The sequence below is a fragment of the Pogoniulus pusillus genome, chromosome 4, assembly GCF_015220805.1.
Source record: "Pogoniulus pusillus isolate bPogPus1 chromosome 4, bPogPus1.pri, whole genome shotgun sequence".
NCBI classification, from domain to species: domain Eukaryota; kingdom Metazoa; phylum Chordata; class Aves; order Piciformes; family Lybiidae; genus Pogoniulus; species Pogoniulus pusillus.
The window spans coordinates 32,878,661-32,904,859 of NC_087267.1; the positions used below are offsets into that span (position 1 = coordinate 32,878,661).

Below are 26,199 nucleotides of genomic sequence, written 5' to 3' on the forward strand. Positions count from 1 at the left end.
GGGTTGATCAGAACAAAACCCATATGTTAGTAAGTAGTAACCTAATTAGAACAGAGCTGGCAAAACATCAGACCTGCTGCATTGCACTGTGGAATGCAGAAGAGTTTAGGCATGTGAAAACAACAATTCTGCTGGGAGAAAGCTGGAGAGATCTAGCTCATGGTGCCGGGCTGGGTGCAGCTGGCAGTTGTGTCAGGCAACCCTGCCTGCCTTTGCCGCAGCAAGAAGGGTGCTAAAGCATGAAGGAGAAAAATTTCCCTGTGCACTATGCAACTCCGAAGCAGTAGCACTGCTCTTTGGAAAAAGGACCATACAGGGAGACTTGTGACCTCATCCTCATCAACTAAAGGAGACTCTCAGAAAGGTGAAGCCAAGAGATGGGAAAGGTGAAGGATGTAGCTACTCCTCAGGCAAAATCATTCCGCTCAACGTAGTTCCCAGAATTTTGTACAATTTTGTATTCCAGTGCCACAGAGGGCAGGATTGGGATTCCTTTCTTAAGAAGCCCCTCTACAGTCTGATGTCTCCATGTCAAAGTAAATCCTGAGAACTGGTCCAGACTCCCTTACTTGGTAGCTTTTGCCTGAATGTTTGTGAAAGAACTTTTACGTGTGTTTTTTTACCTTGTAAAGCATAAGAGCGCTGTGAAAAACAGATTCAGAATGGATTGCAGGTTCTCAGGCTTGACTGGAGCATTATTTACAGAACAGGAACTGGAGTTTTAGATTTGAGGTATTGTTCCTCAGCTCGTGTGTCAGCAAGAATAATGCAACCCTTGGGCAACACACTGACTCTCTCTGAGGGGATGTTCAGCCTCTATCACTCAATAGCAACTTTGTTTACCAGTAGAGAGAAAGTATTGGCAGATGTCTAAATAAAACCATTAGTTCCCCTATTCATCTTCATCAGGCTGCTAATGACAAGGGGGACAGACTTTTCATAATCTGAAAAGTAGAATATACCTCTCTTCACATCTCACGATGGACTGATGCGCAACAGCAAAGCTGGCTGTGAACTCTGAGAACAGTGTTTTGGTGGGAGCAGCTGAGCAGTTGTATTTCTGTAATTCACTTTTCCTTTATATGAAAAAAAAAGGAGGGACAAAATCCAAAACAAACCCAAAAGTCTGTTTTCCAGTGAGTTTTAAGAATATCTTTGTAACTCTTTCCTGTGCCTTGAGGCTTGACCCCACTGATCTATGGAATATGGGTGTCAGTAGTGCTAAACTGGTGCTGATGGAACCATGCCTTTAATTTGCATTATGCTAGATGAATAGATGCTGAATTTGCTTAATGGTTAACAATTAATATTTAATGATTTTGGTTTGAGTTTTTTTCCCCACTGACATCAGGGCCATCACAGATCTTTTCCCCCCCTTCGTATTCCAGCTCCTCTATCTAAAAATGTCATTCCCTTCTGACCTCTCATATTTTCCCCCCTTACAGTTTAACCAAAAGAGGGCATATTTTTCTATTGACTTAACCTTTCAGTGGCCTTACTTCATTCTCAGAACATTTCCATCTTTTACTCCAAAAGATGCCTTCATTCTCACTCAGCCTATTGACACAGAGTCCCACAATGACCCCACTGACTTTTGAATTCCTGTTACTTTCCTTGAGATTCTCATGCTTCCAGTCTGACTGTGTCCTTTCTTCCTCTGAATCACTTTGTGTTGTGCACTTTTCACTACCAAAGGGATTGCCTTGTCTTACACAGCAAACATCTTCCATTTCCTTACATTTTCTCCTATTGTGCTTGTTCATGTCTCCTAGACTGTGAACTCTGAGCTTCATTTCCATTCTTTGCTTAGCACAATTAATCTCTTGTAAGGCTCTGAATATACCCAGAGGTCTAGCTAAAAACCAAATAATAAATTCTTTTGCTTTACATTTTTATTTAGGCTAAGATACATTTTGGAGCCTCACAAATATGAACTCTAGATTCAAATCCACCCAACATTGTGCCCAAAGAACTCCTTTTGACTTGAGCCACACTATATAGTCTACTATAAAATTCTTATGGTTTTGAAGTAAGTAGTTCTCTGAAGTCATAAAAAAGGCAGATCTGAAAGTATTCTAAAACAATTGTAGTATTTTTTTGTGTAGTGTTTTGAATTAGTATTATTTTGGAGACTTTCCAACACCCAAAGATAAACATAGTGGTGTTTTGCAATGTAATATAAAATGTAATGAAGAAATTATTCACAGGGTGGTTAAAGTCTATGTTTATCATTCATTAAATGGTGTTGTGATGGGCTTTTGTCCTATCTTGCTCTGGAATTTGCATTATAAACCATATAAAGGAATATCTGAGGTAAAAATTCTCAGATTTTTCAGATCTTGTAAAGATTTCAGATCCCTCCTCAACATCATGTCTTTGTAAGAACAACATTTGGTCCAATGTTAAGTGTTTGCTTAACTCCATCTTTAGCTTTTAATGAGTGATCATGTGGTGATTTGGGTGTTCCCTACCCACCTCCCCTCCACACACACACTTTTGAAATCACCCAGACTAGACTCAGATGGCTCTGGAAATTGAATGAAGCTTATATTTACAGCTTAGCACACTATACAAGCAGATATTTACAGTATATGCAGTTATATACAGAAATATACAAGGTAAAAGGTAATACAGAAACACAACTCTGCTCCCAGAAACCTGAGTCCCCAGGAGGGGCTCTCAACCACCCTTTCACCTTCTCCCACCCCTCTACCTTACCCCGTTGCCTTGTGCCCCAAGGAAGAATGGATGGTTGGCCAGAGGGGTTAGGAAGCAAGTGGATTAATCGGAGAGGTGGAGGTTGAGGTTAGAAAGAAATGCAGCCCAGAGCTCAGGCAGTGCCCGAATGCCTTATCTATGTTTATACCCTTGTTTTTATACATCTCAGCAAGCCTATGAGTGAAGTAGACATCACCATTGTGATACATCTCAGCAAGCCTATGAGTGAAGTAGACATCACCATTGTTTCTCTCTCACAGCCTGTGATCTAATCCTTCTCACCAAAACATTCTAGTTAGCTTCAGACTAGCACAGATCAGTAGCACTAGTGTGCATCTGCACAATTTCCTTCAGTTCAGCCTATTGGGAAGCAGTTTTATTTTGCACTGTATCATGCAGATAAAGGAATGTCTCAGATTTCAAGTTTGTATACTCTAATCACATAAACAGGTAGTTACAGTAAAAATAAGCATCCAAGTCAAAGGGCTTTGCAAATGCAAAGGTTCCAGGTTTATGCTGTGCCTGTACTTTGTTCCTGAATGCTGACATTTTGCATAGCTTCAGAAAGTATCCTTAGTGACTGTGTGTATCCTGGGCTGGGCTGCCTTCCACAGAAAGCCCCTTCCACAGGACCATGGTAAGTGCTCTGGGATGAATGACAATCTACTTTTTTCTTTTCATTGTGAGGCCTGAGCTGCTCTCATTAGAGAGGAGGCTCTTTCAGTTAGCTCAAGGGCTAATTGAATGAATTTGCTAGGTCAACTAATGAGTCTGCCTGAGATGTGGTCTGATGTGGCCATCCCCTTCGTTGATGAGCTCTGGTGGAGTGACTCTCACCTGTATTTGCAGTGGATCATCCCTTAGTGATGAAGCATAACTGTTGAAAAAGGGTGATACTGATCACGAGAGACAGAGATCATGTTTTGAACTTAGTCACTTACAATATCAGGAATTATTCAAATCCCATGCCATGAAGTAGTTCTTTTCTTACAGGCAAAATCCAGAACACTGCATTCTCAGTCTGGGAAGTATTTCTATTTATCTTAATCTGTTTCTTCTGACCAGATGGTTTTAAAAAGTTTTCTAGAGCAGTGTATAGATGCCTCCATGAGAAAAACAGTGCTTGGGACTGCAAGGAACTTGGAGTGGTATAGCTCCAGACTTGGTACCATCATGGTGAGAGTTGCTGGCCATTGCTAGAGTCACTACTGACATTTCTGCTGGTGAGAACTAGGTGGTATGGATAAGTTTTGTCTGAAAAGTGGAGCAAGTTAGCTGCATAAAGAAAAAAAAGAACTTCATTTTTCTGCATGTCTGAGGTTTATGTTCAGATTCAGGCTCTTAAGAATGCCTTTGCTTTTTCACTTCAGTAAAGCTTTCAGTGATAATATGACTGTTTTCAGTATTGTGTATATGAATATAAAAATGTAAGTTTACTGGGTAAAGACAAAAATCTGTTGATCTTCCAAGTCATAAGTCAGTTAAAGCAAGGGGTTTTATCTAAGTTAAATCCTGAGTGCTTGCTGTCCATGTCTGGTCTGCAGATCAGGCTGGGATCGGAGTAGCTGGAGAGCAGCCAGACAGAAAGGGACTGGGGGTGCTGATTGATACCCACCTGAACATGAGCCAGCAGTGTGCCCAGGTGGCCAAGAGAGCCAGTGGCATCCTGGCCTGCATCAGCAATGGTGTGGTCAGCAGGAGCAGGGAGGTCATTCTGCCCCTGTACTCTGCACTGGTTAGACCACACCTTGAGTACTGTGTTCAGTTCTGGGCCCCCCAGTTTAGGAGGGACATCGAAATGCTTGAGCGTGTCCAGAGAAGGGCGACGAGGCTGGGGAGAGGCCTTGAGCACAGCCCTACGAGGAGAGGCTGAGGGAGCTGGGATTGTTTAGCCTGGAGAAGAGGAGGCTCAGGGGAGACCTTATTGCTGTCTACAACTACCTGAGGGGAGGTTGTGGCCAGGAGGAGGTTGCTCTCTTCTCTCAGGTGGCCAGCACCAGAACGAGAGGACACAGCCTCAAGCTGCGCCAGGGGAGATTTAGGCTGGAGGTGAGGAGAAAGTTCTTCACTGAGAGAGTCATTGGGCACTGGAATGGGCTGCCCGGGGAGGTGGTGGAGTCGCCATCCCTGGGGCTGTTCAAGGGAGGATTGGACGTGGCACTTGGTGCCATGGTCTAGCCTTGAGCTCTGTGGTAAAGGGTTGGACTTGATGATCTGTGAGGTCTCTTCCAACCTTGGTGATACTGTGATACTTCAGTTATTTACTTGCTCAATCTTCTTAATCACCAACTTCCCCATGAAACGTTGTGATGTCATTACAGAATGTCATGCCTCTATGTAAACCCAGTGTTTAAGGAGAAGGCAGGAAGAGAGAAACAAAATCTAGAGATTTGTGTTGGGCTTTCTATTCAGAGGCCTGTGTGAGGGCTATACACAGATTGCTGCATTCATTTTTATGTTTATTTTTAATCTATTTTTAATTTGTCAGATGTTATGGCAGAAATTGCAGTACTTGAGGAATTTTTTTTTGCAAATATGCTGAAGAGATCAGGAATACTGATGCAATTTAGGTCAGTGTCCAACAAGGAGCACAGAACCATCCAAAGAATCCTGGAGTACTGATAAAATTCTGGCTTTAGTAATTCCTTTTTTGGTGTTCTGTTTGGTAGCTATATGGAGGCATAGGTGAGGTACTGAGAAGTGAAAGAAAGCTGCTCCTCAGTGTGATGGTTTGAGTGTTCCCTGTGCTACCCCCACTTTTGAAATCACCCAGACTAGTCTCAGCCGGCTCTGGGAATATAAATGAAGCTATTTATTTACAGCTAGCACAATATACAAGCAGATATTTACAGTATATACAGTTATAGACAGAAATATACAAGGTTAAAGTAATACAGAAACACAACTCCCCTCCCAGAAACCTGAGTCCCCAGGAGGGGCTCTCAACCACCCCTGCACCTTCCCCCTGCCCCTGTCAACCTTACCCCAGTCCTAAAGAAGAATAGAGGTGCGGCCAAGAGGTTAAGAAGCAAAGTGGGTTAGTCCAAATGGAAGGTGAGGTTAGGGAGTAAGATGTTGCTCATTCAGCAACCCAAGCCAGAGTGAGTGAAAAATGGCGAGAGTGTTATCTAATGTTTTTGTTTCTTATTCAGCAAGACTCTGAGGGGTGTAGACAGCACCATTGTTTTCCTTTCACAGCCTATGATCTAGTTCTTCTCACCAAAACATTCTACCCTGCTTCAAACTAGCACACTCAGGAAAAAAAAATGTGACTTACTTTAAGACAACACAAAGCTATGGATATAGTAGCTACCATGGACTATGTAGCACTGTGTAGTCACCTTCTTTACATCCCCACCTTTTTCATGTAGCTGTCTTCATTCAGATACGTTTCGTTTGCATTTGTGTCATGACGCTCCTGTTGCAAAGCGTTAGAAGAAAACTACTTGAAGTGTTGCCATTTCACAGTGGCAGTGTTGTAAAGTGTTGTCTAGTGCAATGGAAATGGTCCAAATGTACCATTTTGGCCTTGCCTAGACTACTTCTTTTGTTCAGCCTAATTCCTCCTCTCTTCCTCAATCACTGGACTGCTGAATCAGTGTGCCCAGGTGGCCAAGAGAGCCAATGGCATCCTGGTTTGCATCAGGAATGGTGTGGTCAGCAGGAGCAGGGAGGTCATTCTGCCCCTGTACTCTGCACTGGTTAGACCACACCTTGAGTACTGTGTTCAGTTCTGGGCCCCCCAGTTTAGGAGGGACATTGAGATGCTTGAGCATGTCCAGAGAAGGGCGACGAGGCTGGTGAGAGGCCTTGAGCACAGCCCTACGAGGAGAGGCTGAGGGAGCTGGGATTGTTTAGCCTGGAGAAGAGGAGGCTCAGGGGTGACCTTATTGCTGTCTACAACTACCTGAAGGGTGGTTGTGGCCAGGAGGAGGTTGCTCTCTTCTCTCAGGTGGCCAGCACCAGAACGAGAGGACACAGCCTCAGGCTGCACCAGGGGAGATTTAAGCTCGAGGTGAGGAGAAAGTTCTTCACTGAGAGAGTCATTGGACACTGGAATGGGCTGCCCGGGGAGGTGGTGGAGTCGCCGTCCCTGGGGCTGTTCAAGGCAGGATTGGACGTGGCACCTGGTGCCATGGTCTAGCCTTGAGCTGTGTGGTAAAGGGTTGGACTTGATGATCGGTGAGGTCTCTTCCAACCCTGATAATACTGTGATACTGTGTGATTCTGTGAATCTTAATCCAAATTATTTCTAAAAATACTTGCTAATCCTGGACTAGATGTGACCTTTCTTTCCTTGCTGTACCATTGTTTTTGTATTTCATTTGTTATTGATTCTTAATTAGAGAGTATTTATTTTTTCTTTAATATGTTTATGACTTCATATGGTAGCTGACTTAGAGAACATGCACTGTACACTTTGTTTTGTCCTCGGTCAATATTTTAATGCTGCAGTTAATCCCTGGTCACAGAAGATATTCATGCATTGTGTCTTTGTTTTCCACAGCCCCAACAGAAGCTCCTTTACACCCTCATCTAGGTAAGTGGTTTGTCATTCTTATTACTGAAACATCAGAATCTCTAAGTTATTATAATAAACAATGGGTAAGGTCATGTGAAACCAGCTCTGGGGAACTTGAATGAAAATAAGACTCATATGAAATAAATTGAATTATGCCTGATTTTGATTTTTTTATTCATTGTGGGGTTTATTGCTGTTTATTTATTGCCTTCGAGCCTTTGCAGTGTGAGTACATCATACTGCAGAGCTCTTCTTCCTAGCTATGTGTTAGTGCATCTGTTTGTGTGAAGAGTAGGGTTGGAGCACCTCTTCTGTAAAGACAGATTGAGACAGCTGGGGTTGTTCAGCCTGGAAAAGAGGAGGCTTCAGGGAGATTACATAGCTGTCTTCCAGTGCTGAAAGGGGACTTACAGGAAAGCTGAAAAGGACCTGTTACAAGATCCTGTAGGGGCAGAATAAGGGTTATTTGCTTTGAACTGAAAGAGGATAGATTTATATTAGATGTAAGGAAGAAATTCTTCACGATAAAGGTGGTGAGAGGCTGGTACAGGTTGCCCAGAGAAATTGTGGAAGCTTCATACTTTGACTTTGAGCAACCTGGTCTAAGTGGAGGGTGTCCTTGCCTACAACAGAGTGCTTGAAACTAGATAATCATTAAGGTTCCTTCCAACCCAAACCATTCTGTGACTCTCTGACCTGTAACCCCCAGTGTAGGACAGAACAGTCATACCAGTACTGAGTCACTGGAAGGAAGATTTTGTTTCAGTGCAACTCCAAGGTGCACCCAGAAGCAGGGTTCTCCTGCTTTCCATGCAGGGCACCCACCCTCTCCAGGACTTCAGCCCTGCATCTACCAACCCATGTGTTGCACTTTGATTAGTCTAAGACAGATTCTATCGTCCTCGTTCAGTTTGAACAGCAGGTGACAGTTACTTAGTTTAATAGAAGTATTTGTAGAGAAGGGTCTCTCTAATATAGAATCATAGAATCATAGAATCAACCAGGTTGGAAGAGACCTCCAAGATCATCCAGTCCAACCTATCACCCTGCCCTAGTTTTCAGATTTGATTTTGGTTTTTTTAATTCATCTTACATAAATGATACAGTACATCTAGAGGCAAAATTCAAGTCCTAAGGTTGCAGCCTGATAGTTAGAAACATTTGTGTAACATAATTCATAGTTTATATTTCATAAATGAGCTGACCTTTACTGCCAGCTCCACTCTGCTGCTGTCAGAAATTACAATGAGCCTATGGATTTTTGCTTACAAGTTATCAGGATAAACCTCCTGACTATGAGAGGTGTAGTACACTCACCCATACATCTCCTTGGTGTAATCTTTCCAAATTCTTGATTCAGAAGAAACTTTCTGCATGTTCAGTATAAACAAACATTTGGAGCAAAGGTTCTTAAGACGTTTAGGATGCACTTGATGACTGCACCTTTCCATAGCCATCGCACTGGCGATAGGATGGGACTCCTCATAATTTTATGTGATACTACAGATTAAGAGTAAGAAATAAAACCAGACCCTGTAATGGAGAAAATGCTGCTTTTGTAACTAGCATATGTAACCCCTCTGATTTTCTCTTTTAACAATGTATTACTTTAAGTAAGGCAACACTTGGATAGGACTGGCTGATTGCACTGGATATTTTATATGGTTCTTCTTTCCATTGTAGCTGAAATGCACAGTGACAGCATTATCCTGCGGGATGACTTTGACTCTTATCATCAGCAGGAACTGAATCCTACCATGTGGTGAGTTTCAGACTTCTTTCCTTTACATGCACTTGAGCAAATTAAAATATTATGTTTATTGTACTGAGGTATTTGTGTTACATTAGTTTCTAGATACTTTAGCTCACATTGGTGTAAGCTTGCATGTGTCTTTGCTCCACTGAGACCTAAACAGTTCATTACCTGGTGAGTGACTGATAAATTCTAAACCCATTGAAGTGAGTCAAAACTTCTCATTGACTTCAAATTTTGAGTTAATCCAAAAGTAGAAAGGAGTAGAGCTGAGCTGAGTGAATGGCTTTTGCAAAGATTACTTTAATTTCTTGAAATCATTGTTTTTACTGGAAACGGTGATGAATTTCAGTAAGTAAACTTTTTTTTTTCCTTGCTGCATGTTCATTTAGTAGCTATTTCTGGGACCTCATTGCTGTCTACAACTACCTGAAGGGAGGTTGTAGCCAGGTGGGGGGTGGCCTCTTCTCCCAGGCAACCAGCAACAGAACAAGGGGACACAGTCTCAAGTTGTGCTGGGGAAAGTATAGGCTGGATGTTAGGAGGAAGTTCTTCCCAGAGAGAAGATTCCCATTCCCATTGGAATGGGCTGCCCAGGGAGGTGGTGGAGTCACTGTCCCTGGAGGTCTTCACAAAAAGCCTGGCTGAGGCACTTAGTGCCATGGTCTAGTTGACTGGCTAGGGCTGGGTGCTAGGTTGGACTGGATGATCTTGGAGGTCTCTTCCAACCTGGTTGATTCTATGATTCAATACCTCCATTTAATTTTCAGCTGCTGGAAATGTTTAAGGATGATTTTTTTTCCTTTATCTTTTTTTTTTTTTTTTTTTTTTTTTTTTGGGTGGAAGACAAACTTTGTAACTTTTTCAAACCTTTTGTGCTGCATAGGAAGGAGAACTTCCCTTCCCAGCTCTATGCAACAGCTCTCCGTTGCTGAGTTGTTTCTGTCCTTTAGGATTCCTGAGCAGGGTCATTTGTATTTCAGTCTGTCTGAAACAGCAAGCACAGGTTGTTAACTTTTTGTTTTTAACCAGCATGTGCTGTTGGATAGTCTTGGAACTCTAAACTGCAAGTTCAATTTAGGGCAAGTTAGGCAGAAGCCTTATTGACTGTGGTCATAGTGGGAGAGCAGTCAACAGGATCTCCCACTCTGCTCCCCTGCTCTCTGCTAAGTGATTTCAGAAGCCCAGCCCGAGGAAAGGGGGGGAGGAAAACCAATATTTTCAATATTAGTTAAGCCAAGTATCCATACCTGGAAGGGATGGACTCCCTGAGCCTCTGCCAGGTGGGTTCTCAGGACCCCGTCAGTATGTGACAGTGCAATATGGGGCGATGAGTGTTGGCAGGCCCTATAGGAGTGGCACAGCTGGAGTTATCTCAGAAAGGGGGAGCTGGACACAATCACAGACTTTTATCTTGTAGCCAAAAGGAGTGTTCTTCTAGCATAGATAATTGTTAGCCACACCTCTCAGTCTGAAGTAGTAATAATTTTTTGCACCACACCAATTCCAGTGATAGAGTAGCATTTCATATGATCCATGTAAACATGTCACAATTGAGGAAGTTAGAGATCTCTTAGAGTTCAAAAGTGATTCCATTCTTTACAGAGAATATGTGCACTGGCCATGCCATACCCAGATAAACACATCTATCACTCTTAACATGAAGTTGTGAAGGTTGGAGTCTCCTTTTACAAGATGGGATTATTGCTGACTTCTCTATCCCTTCAATCTCATTTCATCAACATAACATATTTAATTAATTCATACCAGACAGAAAAATGTTACTGAGTTAGGTTAGCTTGCTCACACACACTCCTGATGGACATTTTAGCAACTACCTGCATTTATTAGTCAGGAATGCATATGTTCTGTGAAATCTGACTTCATTTCCCTTTTATTAAGGCCTGTCACAGTTTTCCATCTGTGCAGCTCTTTCACAGTTTCTCCTCTTATGTAAAAAGATTGTGGTTTATGGATTTTTATGGATATTTTTTCTTTTACATATATATGGTAATACTTTTAAATATGTGCCTATTTTTCCTTCTTTTGTTCCTTTTGTATCATCTCTTTAAAAGTTTTTTTCTGGACAGATGCATTAAGGACTTGAAATACTATAATATAAAAACCCCTTCTTTCTTCATGAGAATGAATAGATCAAGGACTCTTAATGGGTTACAGAATAGCTGCCAAGGTAGATAGCTTTAGCAGCAGTGTGTTAAATGGACTCGAGTGGAAAGAAATGAGAGGAGGCATTATTTCCCTGCAGATGTCTCATAACTCACAGAGGGCCTGTCTGTTAGGAGCCTCTGTAATTTATTTATCCATTACTCTCTTATCTTTAAATTCATCCTTGCTTTATAGAAATCTCAACAGAGATGTTTCAGACTAAAAGAGCCCCCAGTCTCCTGCTGCTTTTGTCCCCAAGATTTGGATTTGGAATAACCTTGTCCAACCTTGGAGGGTAGGTCAGTGCAGAGAGAGGTGTCCTACGAGAGAATGTCCCAAAACTAAGGGCAATCCTGACGTAGCTTCCTGCTGTTATTACATGAAAATCTAACACCTTCAGCAGCACTTGATAAAAGTGGAGCATGAATAAAAGTGTAATGAGTTGTTGTAGGCTTTTCTGCATACAGGATTTCTGCAGTAGCTCTGCCTCCGGTGAACACCCGCTTAGTGCCAGAAAGCTCATTCTCATTTAATTGTCTACTGAGAGTTAAATCAGGGATTACTAACAGTTTATGCCATCCACCCTAAATTGCATTTCCCCCCCCGGCAGCTGCTAAAATCCCATCTTTACTACAAACAATTGCAGTAGCTGCTAGAGCAGGATTTCCACGGCCCTGCTCAGCCGCTGGTCTGCTGTGCTCAGTGTGCGGTAGCAGCTGCCTTGTGTGTGCCAATACTCCATCAGTGCCATGTCACCAGGGGCCAGTTAGGCTAAGCCACTCTAATGATTTCTGAAACCATCATTTTCATGAAGATGAAAAGAGAAATTTTGATATTTTCTTATGATCTTTTCTTTCCAAATCTGGCATAACAGTGGCTTGGATGTGATTAATATTGTCCTACTCCTCCTGATCCTCTTTTGGGCACATGCAGCTCTGGCAGAGACATGCAGTCCAAGTGCACAGGCAGAGCTCTCCGTAGCTGTTGCCTGTGTCTAATTCGATGAGTCCCAGCAGAACTGGTGTGCCACTGACTCGCTGGGAGAGGCCTCACATCAAGTCATCATTTTGTGCAGGGGTGCTCTATAATTTCAAGAGTGATTGTTTGTTTTTTATGGATTTGTGCTCTTTCAAATGCATGAACAGCCATGTCCTACACAGCAGCCATCTGGTTTCTTTAGAGGCTCAGAAGCAGGAAGGAAATGGCTATGGTGGTTTCTGGAACTGCAAGAGAAGGGAAAGAGAAAGGGAATGTTGGGCTGGAGCTTTTTGCAAAGAGAAAAGTCATAGCATTCAGGAGTGGGTTCCTCATCAAAATCACAGTTTGGTGATTGAAAGAAAGCAGGACAAGCTGCTAAGGTGAAGAAAGACAAGGAGGGGAGGAGATAGCAGGAGAAGATATGAGAAGGAAGTGGGGAGAGTTTCTGTTCTGGAAATGTGGGAATGGCAACGTGTCATCTCACTTCCCTGGCACTCAGCCACCACAAGTGTTTTCTTGTGTAGTGTGTCCAGCTGATGCTTAAACTCTTTGATTCCAGTGTACACTCATATGAGAACAAGGTTCTTTCCAAAGTTACTAACCCAAGCAGGCTTAAATAGAAGTTGCCTTATTTCTTGGGTCTCATTTGCCATCAAATTGACCAAGATTTCTGGCCTGTGAAACAAAAGTTTCACATGTTCATAAATGCACGACAGATTTTTCCCTCTAAAATGTATTAGCTGTGAAATGCAAGACTGGTGTCTTCCACTGCATGGTAGCACTGATGGCTGTGCTAAGCAGTTCATGGCTGCACATGACTTGCACAACTGATTGGACAATGACATCTATTTATCAACAATAAATTGTAACAGTGCATGTGACTAGTGTCCCCTGACACTGGCAGGAGAGTGTTAGTTTAGAAAACTTGGGAACCATGGCATGAATAGATTTCCTCATAGGAAAAGGAAATCTGCAGCATGTACTGCTTGTCCAGAAAGAACCATGAAATCTCTGGATGAGAAAGAAGGGATCCAACACAAGTGGTATCTGGAAGGCTGTAGGTTGTTGAGCACCTGTTTTTGTGACAATCTTGCCTTTGTGTAAGCTCATGAACTTGCAGAGGAGAGTATAAAAAAGGTGCTGTATAAATAATAAACCAGACTAAGCAAGAACAAATCTAGAAAAGGATTTCTGATTAATCCTGCTGTAAATGGCTTAATATTGAGACAAAGAGAGGGGGGGGAAAGAAGATGCATAAATTAGTAAAGAAGAGATGCAAGTATATTACTGTATAGAACAGTTTTAACATCAGGGCTGTAGACAACAGAGGATTCAATACATTTGAAAAAAAAAAAACAAACAAAAACAGTACAGAAGCTGCTTCTGGCTAACCTCTCCTTCCTAACTTGATGCCATGTGTCATTCCAAAGCCTGCTAGCACTCCAAACCACAGTCATTTAGTGAAGACATGCTCTTCAAAGGTGACATGAAGAAAAGCTGACTATGTAAAATCAATCCAAAAGAAACAGGTTCCATCACTTTTTCATGGCATGTGAGAAAGGGAGAGGTACTGTGATATTTCCAGTGGCAAGGAGGTGGAGGAGAGTTTTGTGACAGGAGAAAGAAGTCCTAAAGCAGATTCCAAATTGCGCTAAAACTGTGGGATTAAACTTCAGAAAGATTTATGTTTGATAATCTCTTGGCAGTTTGAGATGTTTATCTTCTCTGCAGTCCAGTCATCACGAAAGACATCAGTCAATATAATGTTCACAAATTCAGGTATTGTAGAGGGAAACAAGATGACAAATAGAGATGAGGAAACAGCAGATGTTTCCCCTTCAGCAAAGTGAAGAACAATAGCAGAGAGAGGTGGGACTCTAAGCCAGAGATGAGAGCAATGACAAGTCTGCAGAGAAGATAGCTAGATTAATAGGACACATGTCAGCAGTGGCAGTGAGTACCAGCTGTAAAGAAAAAGATTAGGTGATTTTTAACCTGCTAAGATTTTAGACCAATCAGGTAAGAAAGTGCACCCAGCCAGGCCAATGAGTAGTCTGCTGTTTGTGTAGATGGAAAAGAATGAACCTTCTTCCCTGCACCAGGAGAGGAGCACACTGGATCGTCTCTCAACATGTAACACCTTGATGATATCTGAGGAACAGCAGATCAGTTACCTTACTCTTCATGCATTCCTGTCGAGCTAGTGAGCAATTGATTGTTGAAGGTAGTGCACTGAGCACAAAGGTTTGAATTAAAATTACCAACAGCCATCCAATTTCTTGTCAGAGAAGTTATCCTAAAAAAGGCGTGGTATGATGACACAACTGTATGAGGACATCTCTCCTGCATTTCCAGGAAGTATTTCACAAACCACATGACAGAAGCAGAACAGGGAAATGGAAGAATAACTTTGTATTCACTGAGATATGACAATTAAAAAAAAAACAACCCAAATTCACGTTGAGTAGCCTCAGCTTTCACAAGGTACTAGGAGGTATCCACAGGCAAAGCTTTCCTGCTATATCTGTCTCTCCCTGCACATAGCAAAGCCTCTGCTATAAACCTCCTAAATATGTGGGCTGACAGTGACAATAATGTCCATAAACAGCCCAAATCCTACAGAATTCCCAGTATTCTTTTAGTTCCTATCCCTTTGTTCTTCGGTTGTCATAGTTGAGGGACAAAGTGAACTTTTAGGTGGTGACAAAACGAACTTTTAGGTGGTAACAAAACATCCTTCACAAACTGTTTCTGTACTTTCTTGTAAGTATAGTCTCTTCACTCACATGCTCTCTTCTTTGCTGTCTACAACTACCTGAAGGGAGGTTGTAGCCAGGTGGGGGGTGGCCTCTTCTCCCAGACAACCAGCAACAGAACAAGGGGACACAGTCTCAAGTTGTGCCAGGGGAGGTATAGGCTGGATATTAGGAAGAAGTTCTTCCCAGAGAGAGTGATTGGCATTGGAATGGGCTGCCCAGGGAGGTGGTGGAGGCACCGTCCCTGGGGGTGTTCAAGAAGAGACTGGATGAGGCACTTAGTGCCATGGTCTAGTTGAGTGGCTAGGGCTGGGTGCTAGGTTGGACTGGCTGATCTTGGAGGTCTCTTCTAACCTGGTTGATTCTGTGATTCTATGATTCTTGCCTTCTATTGAGAAAGAAAATTGTAGGCCTGCTGTGGCTTCTGCAAGCAAGTAGGAGCTAAGTTACATTATCAGAAGATTTAATGTTGCTGCTTTAAGTGAAAATCCTGAGTGCTATCAGTGTGACTTGCTGAATGACTTTACTGACATGTTCATACAGGGGAGAAAATCAAGGATTTTTGATGTCTGATTTTGTTTTGGGAAGTGGAGCTGAAACTGACCTTTAATAAAATCTCAGAATAAGGGAGAGATTGGAAAAGATGGCATTCATCTTTGACTTCTGTGATGGACTTGGACGCAAAAAGGACAGTCCTGTGCTGAATTCACCCAGGAGCAGCCAAAGAGCCCCAAAATAACAAGTGCAATCAATTATTCACAACATCTCTGCATCTGAAAACTGCTCAGCAGAGTTCAGCACTGACAGACCTGCAGGCTATTGCACACTGCCCAGACTTAACTCGTTCTGCCAAAACTTGCCCACTCTTTGCTAGCCTGGGAAGCCAGAGGTTGTGGAGGAGCCCCAGTCTGCTGTGGGAGCAGACCTCGGGTGGCCCAAACACAAAAAATGATGTAAACATTATTTCTAATCACTCCCAGGGTTTGCAGCATCCCATCCTCTCTTGCTCAGATGTTTTGGGTGCATGGTCCCTCTGGGTAAAAATTATCCCAGCCCCACCAGTAGTTGACAGTGCTATCAGCCTCTTTCTCCCAAAGCATCTGGGCATTTTATTTGCCCCAACTAGAGTCTTGGTGGGCTGACAAACAGCATAAACTGAGGAAGCAGATAAAAAGAATTCTGGGAAATTTGTATAGGAAAACCCATTTGTTTTCAGCAGTGTGTTTTATCTGATGATGATAATCTAGCAGAAAGAGGTGTACATTTGTGAGCTGCCAGCGCTGAGATCAACTGTGCGCAGTCTGAAGCCATACAGATGTGTGTGCACAGGCACAGGGTGCCCAGAGTTGTTACTGAGTCTGCCTGTGGCTTTTCCCCAAATGCTCAGCCCTGCTTTCCCCCTTTCCTCAACTCTACAGCAACAGTATGTGTCAGTTATCTATGAGAATTGGTATCATCACATATGTTGACAGCAGGTCCCAACCTCTGTGGGATTTTTCTTTCCATCTGATTTCCTGTAAGATCTGCCATCCAGAAATTATCTGGAGACTGAAAAGGAGTAAGAAACTCAAAGCTATGCATGCTACTAAGGTATACCTGAGCTACAACTATGTATACTTTTGTGGCATTGTACAGCACAGTGGCTGTCCATATCTGAGATACTGTATGAGAGAAGCCAAAGAAGAACTGCCTAAATGCACCTTATGTAAGTGCATTGACTTCAATCTCTAAAAATATCATTTCTCAAAGTAAAGCAAAAAAATGGCAAGGTATAAGAAAGTTTGGACTGAATTCACCCTTGCTTACAGAGGAGTTGATCTGGGAGCACATGTTTGCCTTTAGGTTTGATGTTAAAGATGAGCTTTTGATGCCCAAAGGCAACGTTGATCAGTTTCATTGCAGGCAGCTTGTCAGGACTTGGGAGCATCTTCAGAATCTTTTGAAAATCCAGTGCTCAGGCCAAGAGCTGATACCTTGATCCTTGAATTAACACCAGGAGAGGTGTAATTATTTGGCTCAGCAGCATTTGTCATCCTCTCAGACGTTTTCTTCATACATTTTCCTCTGAAAGTTGAACAGTGTGGCGACTCCACTGTTAGAAATGTAAGATATGACAAGTAGAGATAAAAAGAAGTGTCAAGACCCATGTTACAGCAGCAGGCCTGTAAGAGCCTCTTGGTGCCCAGTTTTGGGTAGGGTATGCAGCCTTCAGTCTACTCTTTGGGGTAAATAACCCTGCAGGCTGGAAGGGGGCTGATCTTAACTCCTTCTTCTGAGCTGCTCTTCACAGTATCACAATGAGGGTGGGTTTACATATGGTGTATCAAATGGTTTATATATGGTATATCAGTGGTTTATGTGTGGTACATCAATGGTTGATATATGGTGTAAGGAACTGGAAGAGTAACCTCAGGGTAAAGTGTACATGTAGAAGTTCAGCTTGGTTTCCTGTGGTGTGATGCTTTGCAGAGACACTCTGTTCTGGAGGGTGAGCAATTTGCAGAGAGCAGGTACTGAATTTGCAAGGTGCTTTACCCAGAAGCAGCTCTAGGACATCATATGCACAATTACTCAACCTTGAGTACCATGATAACAAAACAATCCAACTTACCTGAATGCCATCATATATTAGTCCTATTTTACAGCTTGCAAGTCCAGTGCACTCTCAAATGTATGGTTTCTGATTTCTGTTTTGGATGTGGTGTGTTCTTTCTGCAGGTCTGAGTGCAGTAACTGTGAGGTTGGAGAGCAGTGTGGTGTGATAATGCATGGCAATGCCGTCACTTTCTGCGAGCCATATGGTCCCAGAGAACTGGTAAGTCAAGGTCTGGACTGCAGCTATCTTTTCAGGCTGAATCAGCTGCAGAGATGCTGGTATGCACTGAAAGTTTGATGTCCAGTGGAGAGACTCTTAGCAACATAATAAGGTTATAAAAGATCACTCAAGGATCATCTCACTGTTTCAAACTATAGATGGTAACCCAAGGTTATTGCAGTGGTTTGCAAAGGAAAATCTCTTGATCTGGTGTGCATTCAAGTTATTTAAAGAGTCAGTACTGGAGAGGCAAGGAAATAGAAATATGTTGTCAATCTGACATAATTCTCTTTTTATTTCCAGCAAAGAAATTGAAACACAAGGCTCATTTTCCTTCTCTTATTTTATTAGCTGTCTCCTGTTCATTCCTGTCACTGCTAACAAATGCTAATTTGGCTGTAAAACATCACTTGTGAGCAATGCATCCTGCAGGCTTAAATGCAGCCTGGAGCAACACCAGCCGGTCTCAGAAAAGTCTATGCAGTGTGTTGAATCATGGTGGAGGGGACAGGATTGATTTCATTGCGGGGTAGTAAGAAACAACTTGGTGCAGTTTGCATAAACTTGGGATTATCTGGGTGTGGAAAGTTCATTGAAGGATGTATGCCCACCTGCTGATGCTGGGCTGCTGCCTACAATGATGGATGTAAACGAGGAGTTTTGGAAAGAACTGAAAAATTAAAAGGCTACCTCACAGCCAGTGTAATTGGAAATTAATTGTCATGTTTTCAGTGGTGGAGGGAGAGGCTGATTAGAGCTATTTGAAGGGTATACATGGAAGAGGCACCTAAAACAGAAGTGGTTTTGGCCAGGCATCTTCTTTTCAGACAGACAATTCTTCCAGCAGTGTTAATTTTACATCCTGAACTGAGAACAGAATTCCACAAATGCGGTGTAGATACTGCTGAGGTGCTTGCTGAAAGTCATATAAATACATCTAAAACTAAATTAGAGGATCTATGGAAAACCAAGGAACTTAGTCGTTTCCCCACAGCCAGCTCCAGAATTCTGACAGGGATGCTGAATTGCCTTTCTGCTGCTTTGAATCCTATTTGGATGTACCATGCCTCATTAACTACCTTGAGAAGACATGCATTGTTTCATGTCCTGTGGAAAAATGAAGTCACACCACTGGGATATTTTACCCAAGTTTTTAACTCACTTTTAGTTGTAGTATTGAGCAGGTAACGCTCCTTGGAAAACAATCTATTTATGGCCTTTAGCAAGTCTGGGATCCCAGATCTGAGAGGTCTGAAATATTAGTAATTTGTTACCTTGTCTCTACTGATATCTAATTTAGACTACCTTTAATAATCACAAACTGGCTGCAAGCCCCCACGTTTGACTGTATTGGTTATCTTGACATGTGGTAAAATAGCACTGCTGTGGCATCAGGAACTTGGAAACATTTATCACGATACAGAAGTGTGTGTGATTTAAATGATGAGCTGAAAAAAACCATCATGCTTATAAGTAGCTCAATAATGAAAGGGGTTGTAAATATCATGGTAGTGTTATGAAGAAACCAGTTCCTTCTGAAGGAACATGCTTAGTGGCACGTTTTGGATCAGTACAACGTGGTGCTCATGCCAAAAGTATGACCTACTTTTATTTTTGAGTATGGTCATAGATTGAAACTTTGTTTTCTTAGAACTGACTTGTTTCTGGTTTGTGGTCACGTTTCACAAAGTGTTTTTTCCAACAACAAATTTTAAACCCCACAGAATCACAGAATGTTAGGGGTTGAAAGGGACCTCCAGAGATCATCAGGTCCAAGCCTCCTGCCAGAGCAGGGTCACCCAGGGCCACAAAGGAACACATCCAGGTTGGCTTTGAAAGTCTCCAGAGAAGGAGACTCCACCACATCTCTGGGCAGCCTGCTCCAGACCTCCAGCACCCTCACACCAGGGAAGTTTCTCCTCATGCTGAGGTGGAACCTCCTGGGTTCCAGTTTGTGTCAATTGCCTCTTGTCCTGTCACAGGATAGCACTGAACAGAGCCTGGCCCCTTCCTGACACCCACCCCTCAGATACTTACAGACATTGATCAGATCCCCTCTCAGCTTTCTCTTCTGCAGACTAACCAGCCCCAGGGCCCTCAGCCTTTCTTCACAGGAGAGATGTTCCAGTCCCTTCCTTAGAGCAGGGACCATCTTTTCCAAGCTGTTGGTGTTTATTTCTCACATGTTGCCAAGCACAACAGGGCCTCCCAAATCATTGACTCTAATAACAGCAGAACCTCAACTGCCTGGAAACGCAGCTCCAAGGCTCCCCTCACTCAACCCCAGTGCCATCAGACATCCTGTTCCAGTGACCAGAGCCCTGTGCTTCACCTTGAGGTCCTGCTTCGTGCCAAACACTTCCTGGCTCTCTGCTGCGCACCACACAACACCTGCAATCAGCCTTAAAGGAAGCCTCTGACAATTCCCAACTGTTAGGAGAGTGAAATTTCATTTCATTTCATTTTGCTCTGTCACCGTTACTATTTGAATCCCGTTCTGTCCCTGCTTGAAATAACGCTGGAAATCTCTGCTCTTGTTCATGGCTCCTAGTGCCACATCATTGCTTTAAAATACTAAGTCAAGAATAGTTGAAGTTGCAAAACGTATTTGTATCAACAGCTGTGACAGCTGCTGGTTCGCTTCCATGACCTCCCTCTTCTTCTCACTCCCAGCATCTGCCTGTTCCTGCAGGCAGAGGGTTTTTAATGGCAACTGCCTGTGTCTGTTGGTGAGAATTTACCACCGACAAAATCCTGCAGGCAAATAATGGCAGAGATATTGCAAGCAGAGGAAAATAGCTGCTGAAGACTCTCTTCCAGTCTCTTCTGAACTTAGCCATCCTTTGCAGAACTTTGTGAAGTGTTTTAAGTAAGTCTGATGTTTTCTTTCTGAAGCAGTGCTGAAATGGTTCACAACATCCTCTCTCGTAAGTCTACATGAATGCCTGTTCTGTCATAGCTTATACATTATATTCTTTGGTGATATGAGCCACTGCACAGTGCTATGGAGATTGGTTTTCTAATTAGAACTTGCACAATGTAATTAATTGAATGTAAACTGCTATGATAGATACTCTTAAATCAGAAAGCATGGTATTGTTTGGCATGCTAAGTCCACGTGGTACCTCTTACTGAATCCATCCTGACAGAAGAGCCTTAAATGGAAATGTAACAGTATTTTCAAAGCAGCTGGGTAAATGCAGCTTTGCTGGTTTTGTTTAAAGACTAAAATGACCTGTTAGGATTATTCCAAAGAGAGGAAAAGCATACTTTAAGGGAACATTCAGTACATAATAGTGTAAATTTTTCAAATAGCTTTAAAATTTGTTGCTTGAGATAATTATGACACTCTGGGACACCATTGCATTGAATCTGCTTAGTTACAGATCTTTGGTAGCTGTGACAGAAGTTGGCTAAACTTTCATGCACTGTCTTAAATCACTCCTGCATCTCAGTGAAGATCTCTCTTTATTATTTGTATGAAGTTCCTGGCCATATGTAATATGTATATAGAAAAGAAACAGCACATCCAAACCTCATGCCGACTTATGCAGGTCCACCACTCTTTTCAAAGACATCATCTCACGAATATCTCAGCTGAGTACACAGTGGCACTGAAAGAAGTCCAGTCCCTTTTGCTCTTCTGCATGACCACCTGTCCCCTCCCACCAGGAGGGGGATGGAGGGCATGGCATTCTTGCTCTGGTGTGGTCTGCATGGCCGACTGCACCAAAACATGAATAAAGATTAAAACTGATTTGCAAGGGAAAATAATACTGGTTTAACAGAAATCACCTGTCTGAGCTGATTTAACTCAAAACTTGCTGCTTGTACATGGGAGGGAATGGAGGGGAGCCATCAGCTAGGTTATCATATATTTTTGAATAAGCTTCATGAATATAGATCTGCAAAGATACAGAAATACTTTTGGAAGTCTCCAAAGGCTGAAAAGCCAATACAGGTGGCTGAGAGATAACATTTATTCTATGTCAGTGGAGTCCTAAAAATAGGCATAAGACATTTCCATTTAGGACCACCTTTTGTTCAGTGCAGTGTGGTGATGCACCAGGCAATAAAGGACTTCAGACATCAGAGAGATCCCTCTCAGCGGTTTTCCTGTTTATCTGCATAGTAGATAATTAAAGAGTTCAGGAATACCTGAATCTCTCACTATATGTCTCAGGGAAGTTATGTAGAAATTGTGCTATTCTTCACTACCAAATGCTGATGAAATTGCATTTGTAATACTGCCAGAGTTAATAGGTGCTCAAAAGAATGCAGCATCTTGAGCCTAGTCTTTAGCTGGGTGCTATTTTTTAAACAAAATGGCAGTTTGTTGTCCATGACCTCAAAAGTATACCTGTATTTTGCAGATCTCCACTTTATCTTCAATGACTGCTATTGAGTTCCCTCTGCATCACTTGTAGTAGCAAAGCAAAGGGAACATCCAAGTCTTCTGGATGCTCCGCTTGGATGCTTGATGGATGCTCCTCTGCGTCCATGCAGATTCCCAACTTGAGCTCTGGCACTCAAATCCTGCTAGCCTCAGGACCTTGCTTCTGGGGCTGAATTCGCTGAGAAATTTACCTTCTCTGTGGCATGGTGACGGGATGATGTGGTGCACAGATGCAAAGCATGAGGAGTGCATCTGATGGAAGAGCCTGTTGCTGGTCTCATGGGAATTACAGCAATTATTGGTGCACAGGGTCTGACATAGGAGGACACCTCCAAGGTGTTGAAATTTGTGATGCAGGTATCACTGCCAGCAGTATCAGATGACTTTATTCAAGGTTTTCACTGTCTTTGTTCTTTCAATTAGATGACTTCTTTTATGATTGTGTAAACTTACTGACTGGACAGGCTATGCCTTTTTGCCTTTTCTCTTTTGATCTAATACTGCTGTCTTTTGGCTTGTACATTTTTCCATCTTCACTATATCTTCAAATCTGTTTGTAATGATAAATTGTATCTTGCTGGGTCTTCTAGTAAGCCAGATACACCAAACTTCAAGTGTGTTCTTTTTTGGGGTGACTCTCCAGTTTGGCTTTCTGCTTGCTAAACTGTTCTGACTCTTTGACCAGATCAGGCAGTGTTTTTAGGCAGTGCTTCTGCCATGCTTGTTACATAGTAGTATTGTTGTCTGCCTTTCAAAATGAGTTGAAAATAAGTGAGTGTCTTTCACAACACAGTAGTGTTTTTCATCTTGTAGGATCTTCAGAAAACAGTCCTAATTTGAACTACTGAAATGTGGGGGAACTGAAAGAAATAAAAAAGAAAAGCCTCAAAGGAGGTTGGTGAGCTGAATACAGAGCAAGCTGTGCAGTGTTTTCTACCTGCTCCTAGAATTTGGTTGCAGGCCAACAGTGTACACACTACAGATGCTGCTACAAAATCTCATTGTATATGTTATGCAGTATCAGCAAGGTTTTGTTTGCTTAGCTGTTGAAGACTTAGGTTCTGTTATACCTCATATTTCTTTTTATTACTTGAAATTTATGCTACTTTTATTGTTTATGATCATTATTGGTTATTGTCCTGTGCAGGGAGCAGTGAAGACCATTCTATATATACAGATTGAAATTAAGCTGACCATAAACCTCTTGGGTTTTTATTCTTCTAAACACTGGTTTAGTGCTGGCATTTTACACAACTGCTCTTGCTTTAAGACGGTGAAAGAATAGCAATGCCTGCTTCAACATGTGATGAGAAGCCAATAATCCAAATTACAGAACAGAAATGTCCTGAAAGAGTTGGCAATTCTTAGTTTTATGCACTGGAGAAATAGACTTCCAGAGACTGCATGCTTTCAAAGAAAAGCAAGCAATGAATGTATTGTTTTGCAATCTAACACAACTTTTGCTTTTCTTCCTGTAGACCACAACTGGCCTTAACACAACTACTGCATCTGTCCTTCAGTTTTCCCTGGGTAAGTTCAGCTTCTTCATTTCTCTGAGAAAAGTCTAAAAAGTAATTTCTGCAAAGGAAAATGGCTCTTAGGTTAAGGTCTAGCTTTCAGGTTGATGTTCTACTTGACATGAGGGGTTAAAAAATTCTTCTAAACATGCAGCATGTTTATTCCTCTCCTAATCTAGAACTCATCTAAACTTTGGAAAGGAGAAACTTGGGTGAATACTCTGATAATGGGAGGCATAGCCATGTTCTGGGTTTGGGGGTTTTCACTTGTTCTATAACTTGATGAATAACATTATCATGTCTTGTTCTCTCTCTGAAGTGTAGTTACTGTTTATAAACAAAATAAACTTTAAAATAGAACATATCAAGGATTTGAAAGAATTAATGACTGAGTAACGCTGTTTTAAACACATCTGTGCAAAGAACGTGCAGGGCAGACCAAAGCTGAATGCTGTTCAGCTCATGTTATCAAGTGTGGTTGTGTGCTGTATTGTTTGAAATACCTGCTGTAAGTCATTGCACTTTTCACTGTATGGTTGTGGCCATCCATTATGGCAGAAGTTGTGGCTTGGGCTGAGGGCAAATTTGGAACACGCTTAATTCGTTAGCTCATATCTCAATGTTCAAAATATGAAGGGAAAACGTTTTTATGATATAAATGGTTCAATAAAAAAGCAAGCAAGAAATACAGCTTGCTTCCTCTGTGGACCCCTGGATATGTGTTTCCAAATCATATTCCTATTTTTTAAAAAGCAATTCTCCAAAAGTACCTCAGCAGCTGTGTGATTAGGCTGTGGAAGTCTCTGCTGGAAATAAGAGCTGTCAGGTAGCTTGGCAAGCAGCTTGGGATTCTTAATGGATTGTAAATCAAAATCCTAGAAGGTGCCGAAATACATCATGTAAATTTGTTTTTGACCAAGGTCATCATAACCTGCCACCCTGCAATTGACTGCAGTGTTAATGATTCAAAGTGTTGGGATCTATCCTTTTTTTTTTTCTAACTGTTTTTAAAAAGCCAGGAAAATGTACACATTTCTAACTGAATCATTGCATAAACACTGGGCAGCTCCAGTGAAAACCAGCCTGGAGCTCCCTTGCAGTAGGAGACAGCCCATGAAAAGGGAGCAGCTCTTTTGGTCTGCTAGAATGCGTCAATTGCATCAGGAATGGTGTGGTCAGCAGGAGCAGGGAGGTCATTCTGCCCCTGTACTCTGCACTGGTTAGACCACACCTTGAGTACTGTGTTCAGTTCTGGGCCCCCCAGTTTAGAAGGGATGTTGAGATGCTTGAGCATGTCCAGAGAAGGGCGACGAGGCTGGTGAGAGGCCTTGAGCACAAGCCCTATGAGGAGAGGCTGAGGGAGCTGGGATTGTTTAGCTTGGAGAAGAGGAGGCTCAGGGGAGACCTTATTGCTGTCTACAACTACCTGAGGGGAGGTTGTGGCCAGGAGGATATTGCTTTCTTCTCTCAGGTAGCCAGCACCAGAACGAGAGGACACAGCCTCAAGCTACGTCAGGGGAGATTTGGGCTGGAGGTGAGGAGAAAGTTCTTCACTGAGAGAGTCATTGGACACTGGAATGGGCTGCCCGGGGAGGTGGTGGAGTCGCCGTCCCTGGGGCTGTTCAAGGCAGGATTGGACGTGGCACTTGGTGCCATGGTCTAGCCTTGAGCTGTGTGGTAAAGGGTTGGACTTGATGATCTGTGAGGTCTCTTCCAACCCTGATGATACTGTGATACTGTAATTGCTTGTAGAAGCCCTTCCACTCTTGGCTGTACCCAAGGGCAAGTGCCTTCTATAGTGTTGCAAGTTTGCAATGCTGGAGGAATTCTGCTTTTCAGGACAATGCCTTAAAATCTTCTATGGGTTGTTCTCGCAATGACCCAAAGTGATGAGCAGCACTGTAAGCTGAACGGGTTAGTAGGTAAATGTTTGCTGTCACAGCTCAGTGGCTGGAGTCTGCTGCAGTTGAATGGTGCAAACATCCAGAAGTGTCAGAATTAGAGTTAATATTTCACTGATAGCTTTAGTTCCTATCAGCTGGGGATAATCACATAAAAGAAAACCCTCTGAGAGCAGGCAGAGTAGGAAATACTCTACATGACTGGATGCCTTAACTTGTACCAGTAGGAACCAGTAAATCTCCAGTATGGTGGAGCAGGAGAGGGGTGGTTGCCCTCCTGAACAAATAAAATTTTAGTCTGAAGTTCAAAATGTGTCACATTTCCCCATGTGCTTGTGTGGAGCTTGAAATACCCAGTAGATTGGTTTTGTAACTGATAAAAACCCGCATGAGCCGGGGGACTGCTGCTGAGCTCAGCAGTGCTTGGCTTTAGCATCATAAATCTAAACCTGGCATTTGCCAGTTTCCAGCTTATCCCCAAATGCCCGATTTAATCATAAACCTATTTAGGGATTCAGCCAAGGAATTGCCTTTTCTAAAAGTGTTTAACACTTTTTTTTCGGCCACAGAACGCTTTAAGCTGTAGTCTTTTGGGGGTAGCTTTGTACCAGATTCATCACACAGCTTTGACCGCATCAAAGTGCATACCCTTCGATTTCTCTCACCACTAATTATTA

The 26,199-nt window shown here is 42.5% G+C and overlaps 1 protein-coding gene across 2 annotated transcripts in view; it reads left to right on the forward strand.

The window, feature by feature from the left end:
* Positions 1-26,199, forward strand: part of RELN (reelin) — a 314,867-nt gene that overhangs the window by 132,463 nt on the left and 156,205 nt on the right. For both annotated transcript variants that reach the window (XM_064142519.1, XM_064142520.1), the window contains exons 5-8: positions 7,226-7,258; positions 8,924-9,002; positions 17,612-17,708; positions 23,583-23,634. In XM_064142519.1, coding sequence (XP_063998589.1) covers positions 7,226-7,258; positions 8,924-9,002; positions 17,612-17,708; positions 23,583-23,634 — 261 coding nt within the window. The remainder of the gene's footprint in view (positions 1-7,225; positions 7,259-8,923; positions 9,003-17,611; positions 17,709-23,582; positions 23,635-26,199) is intronic.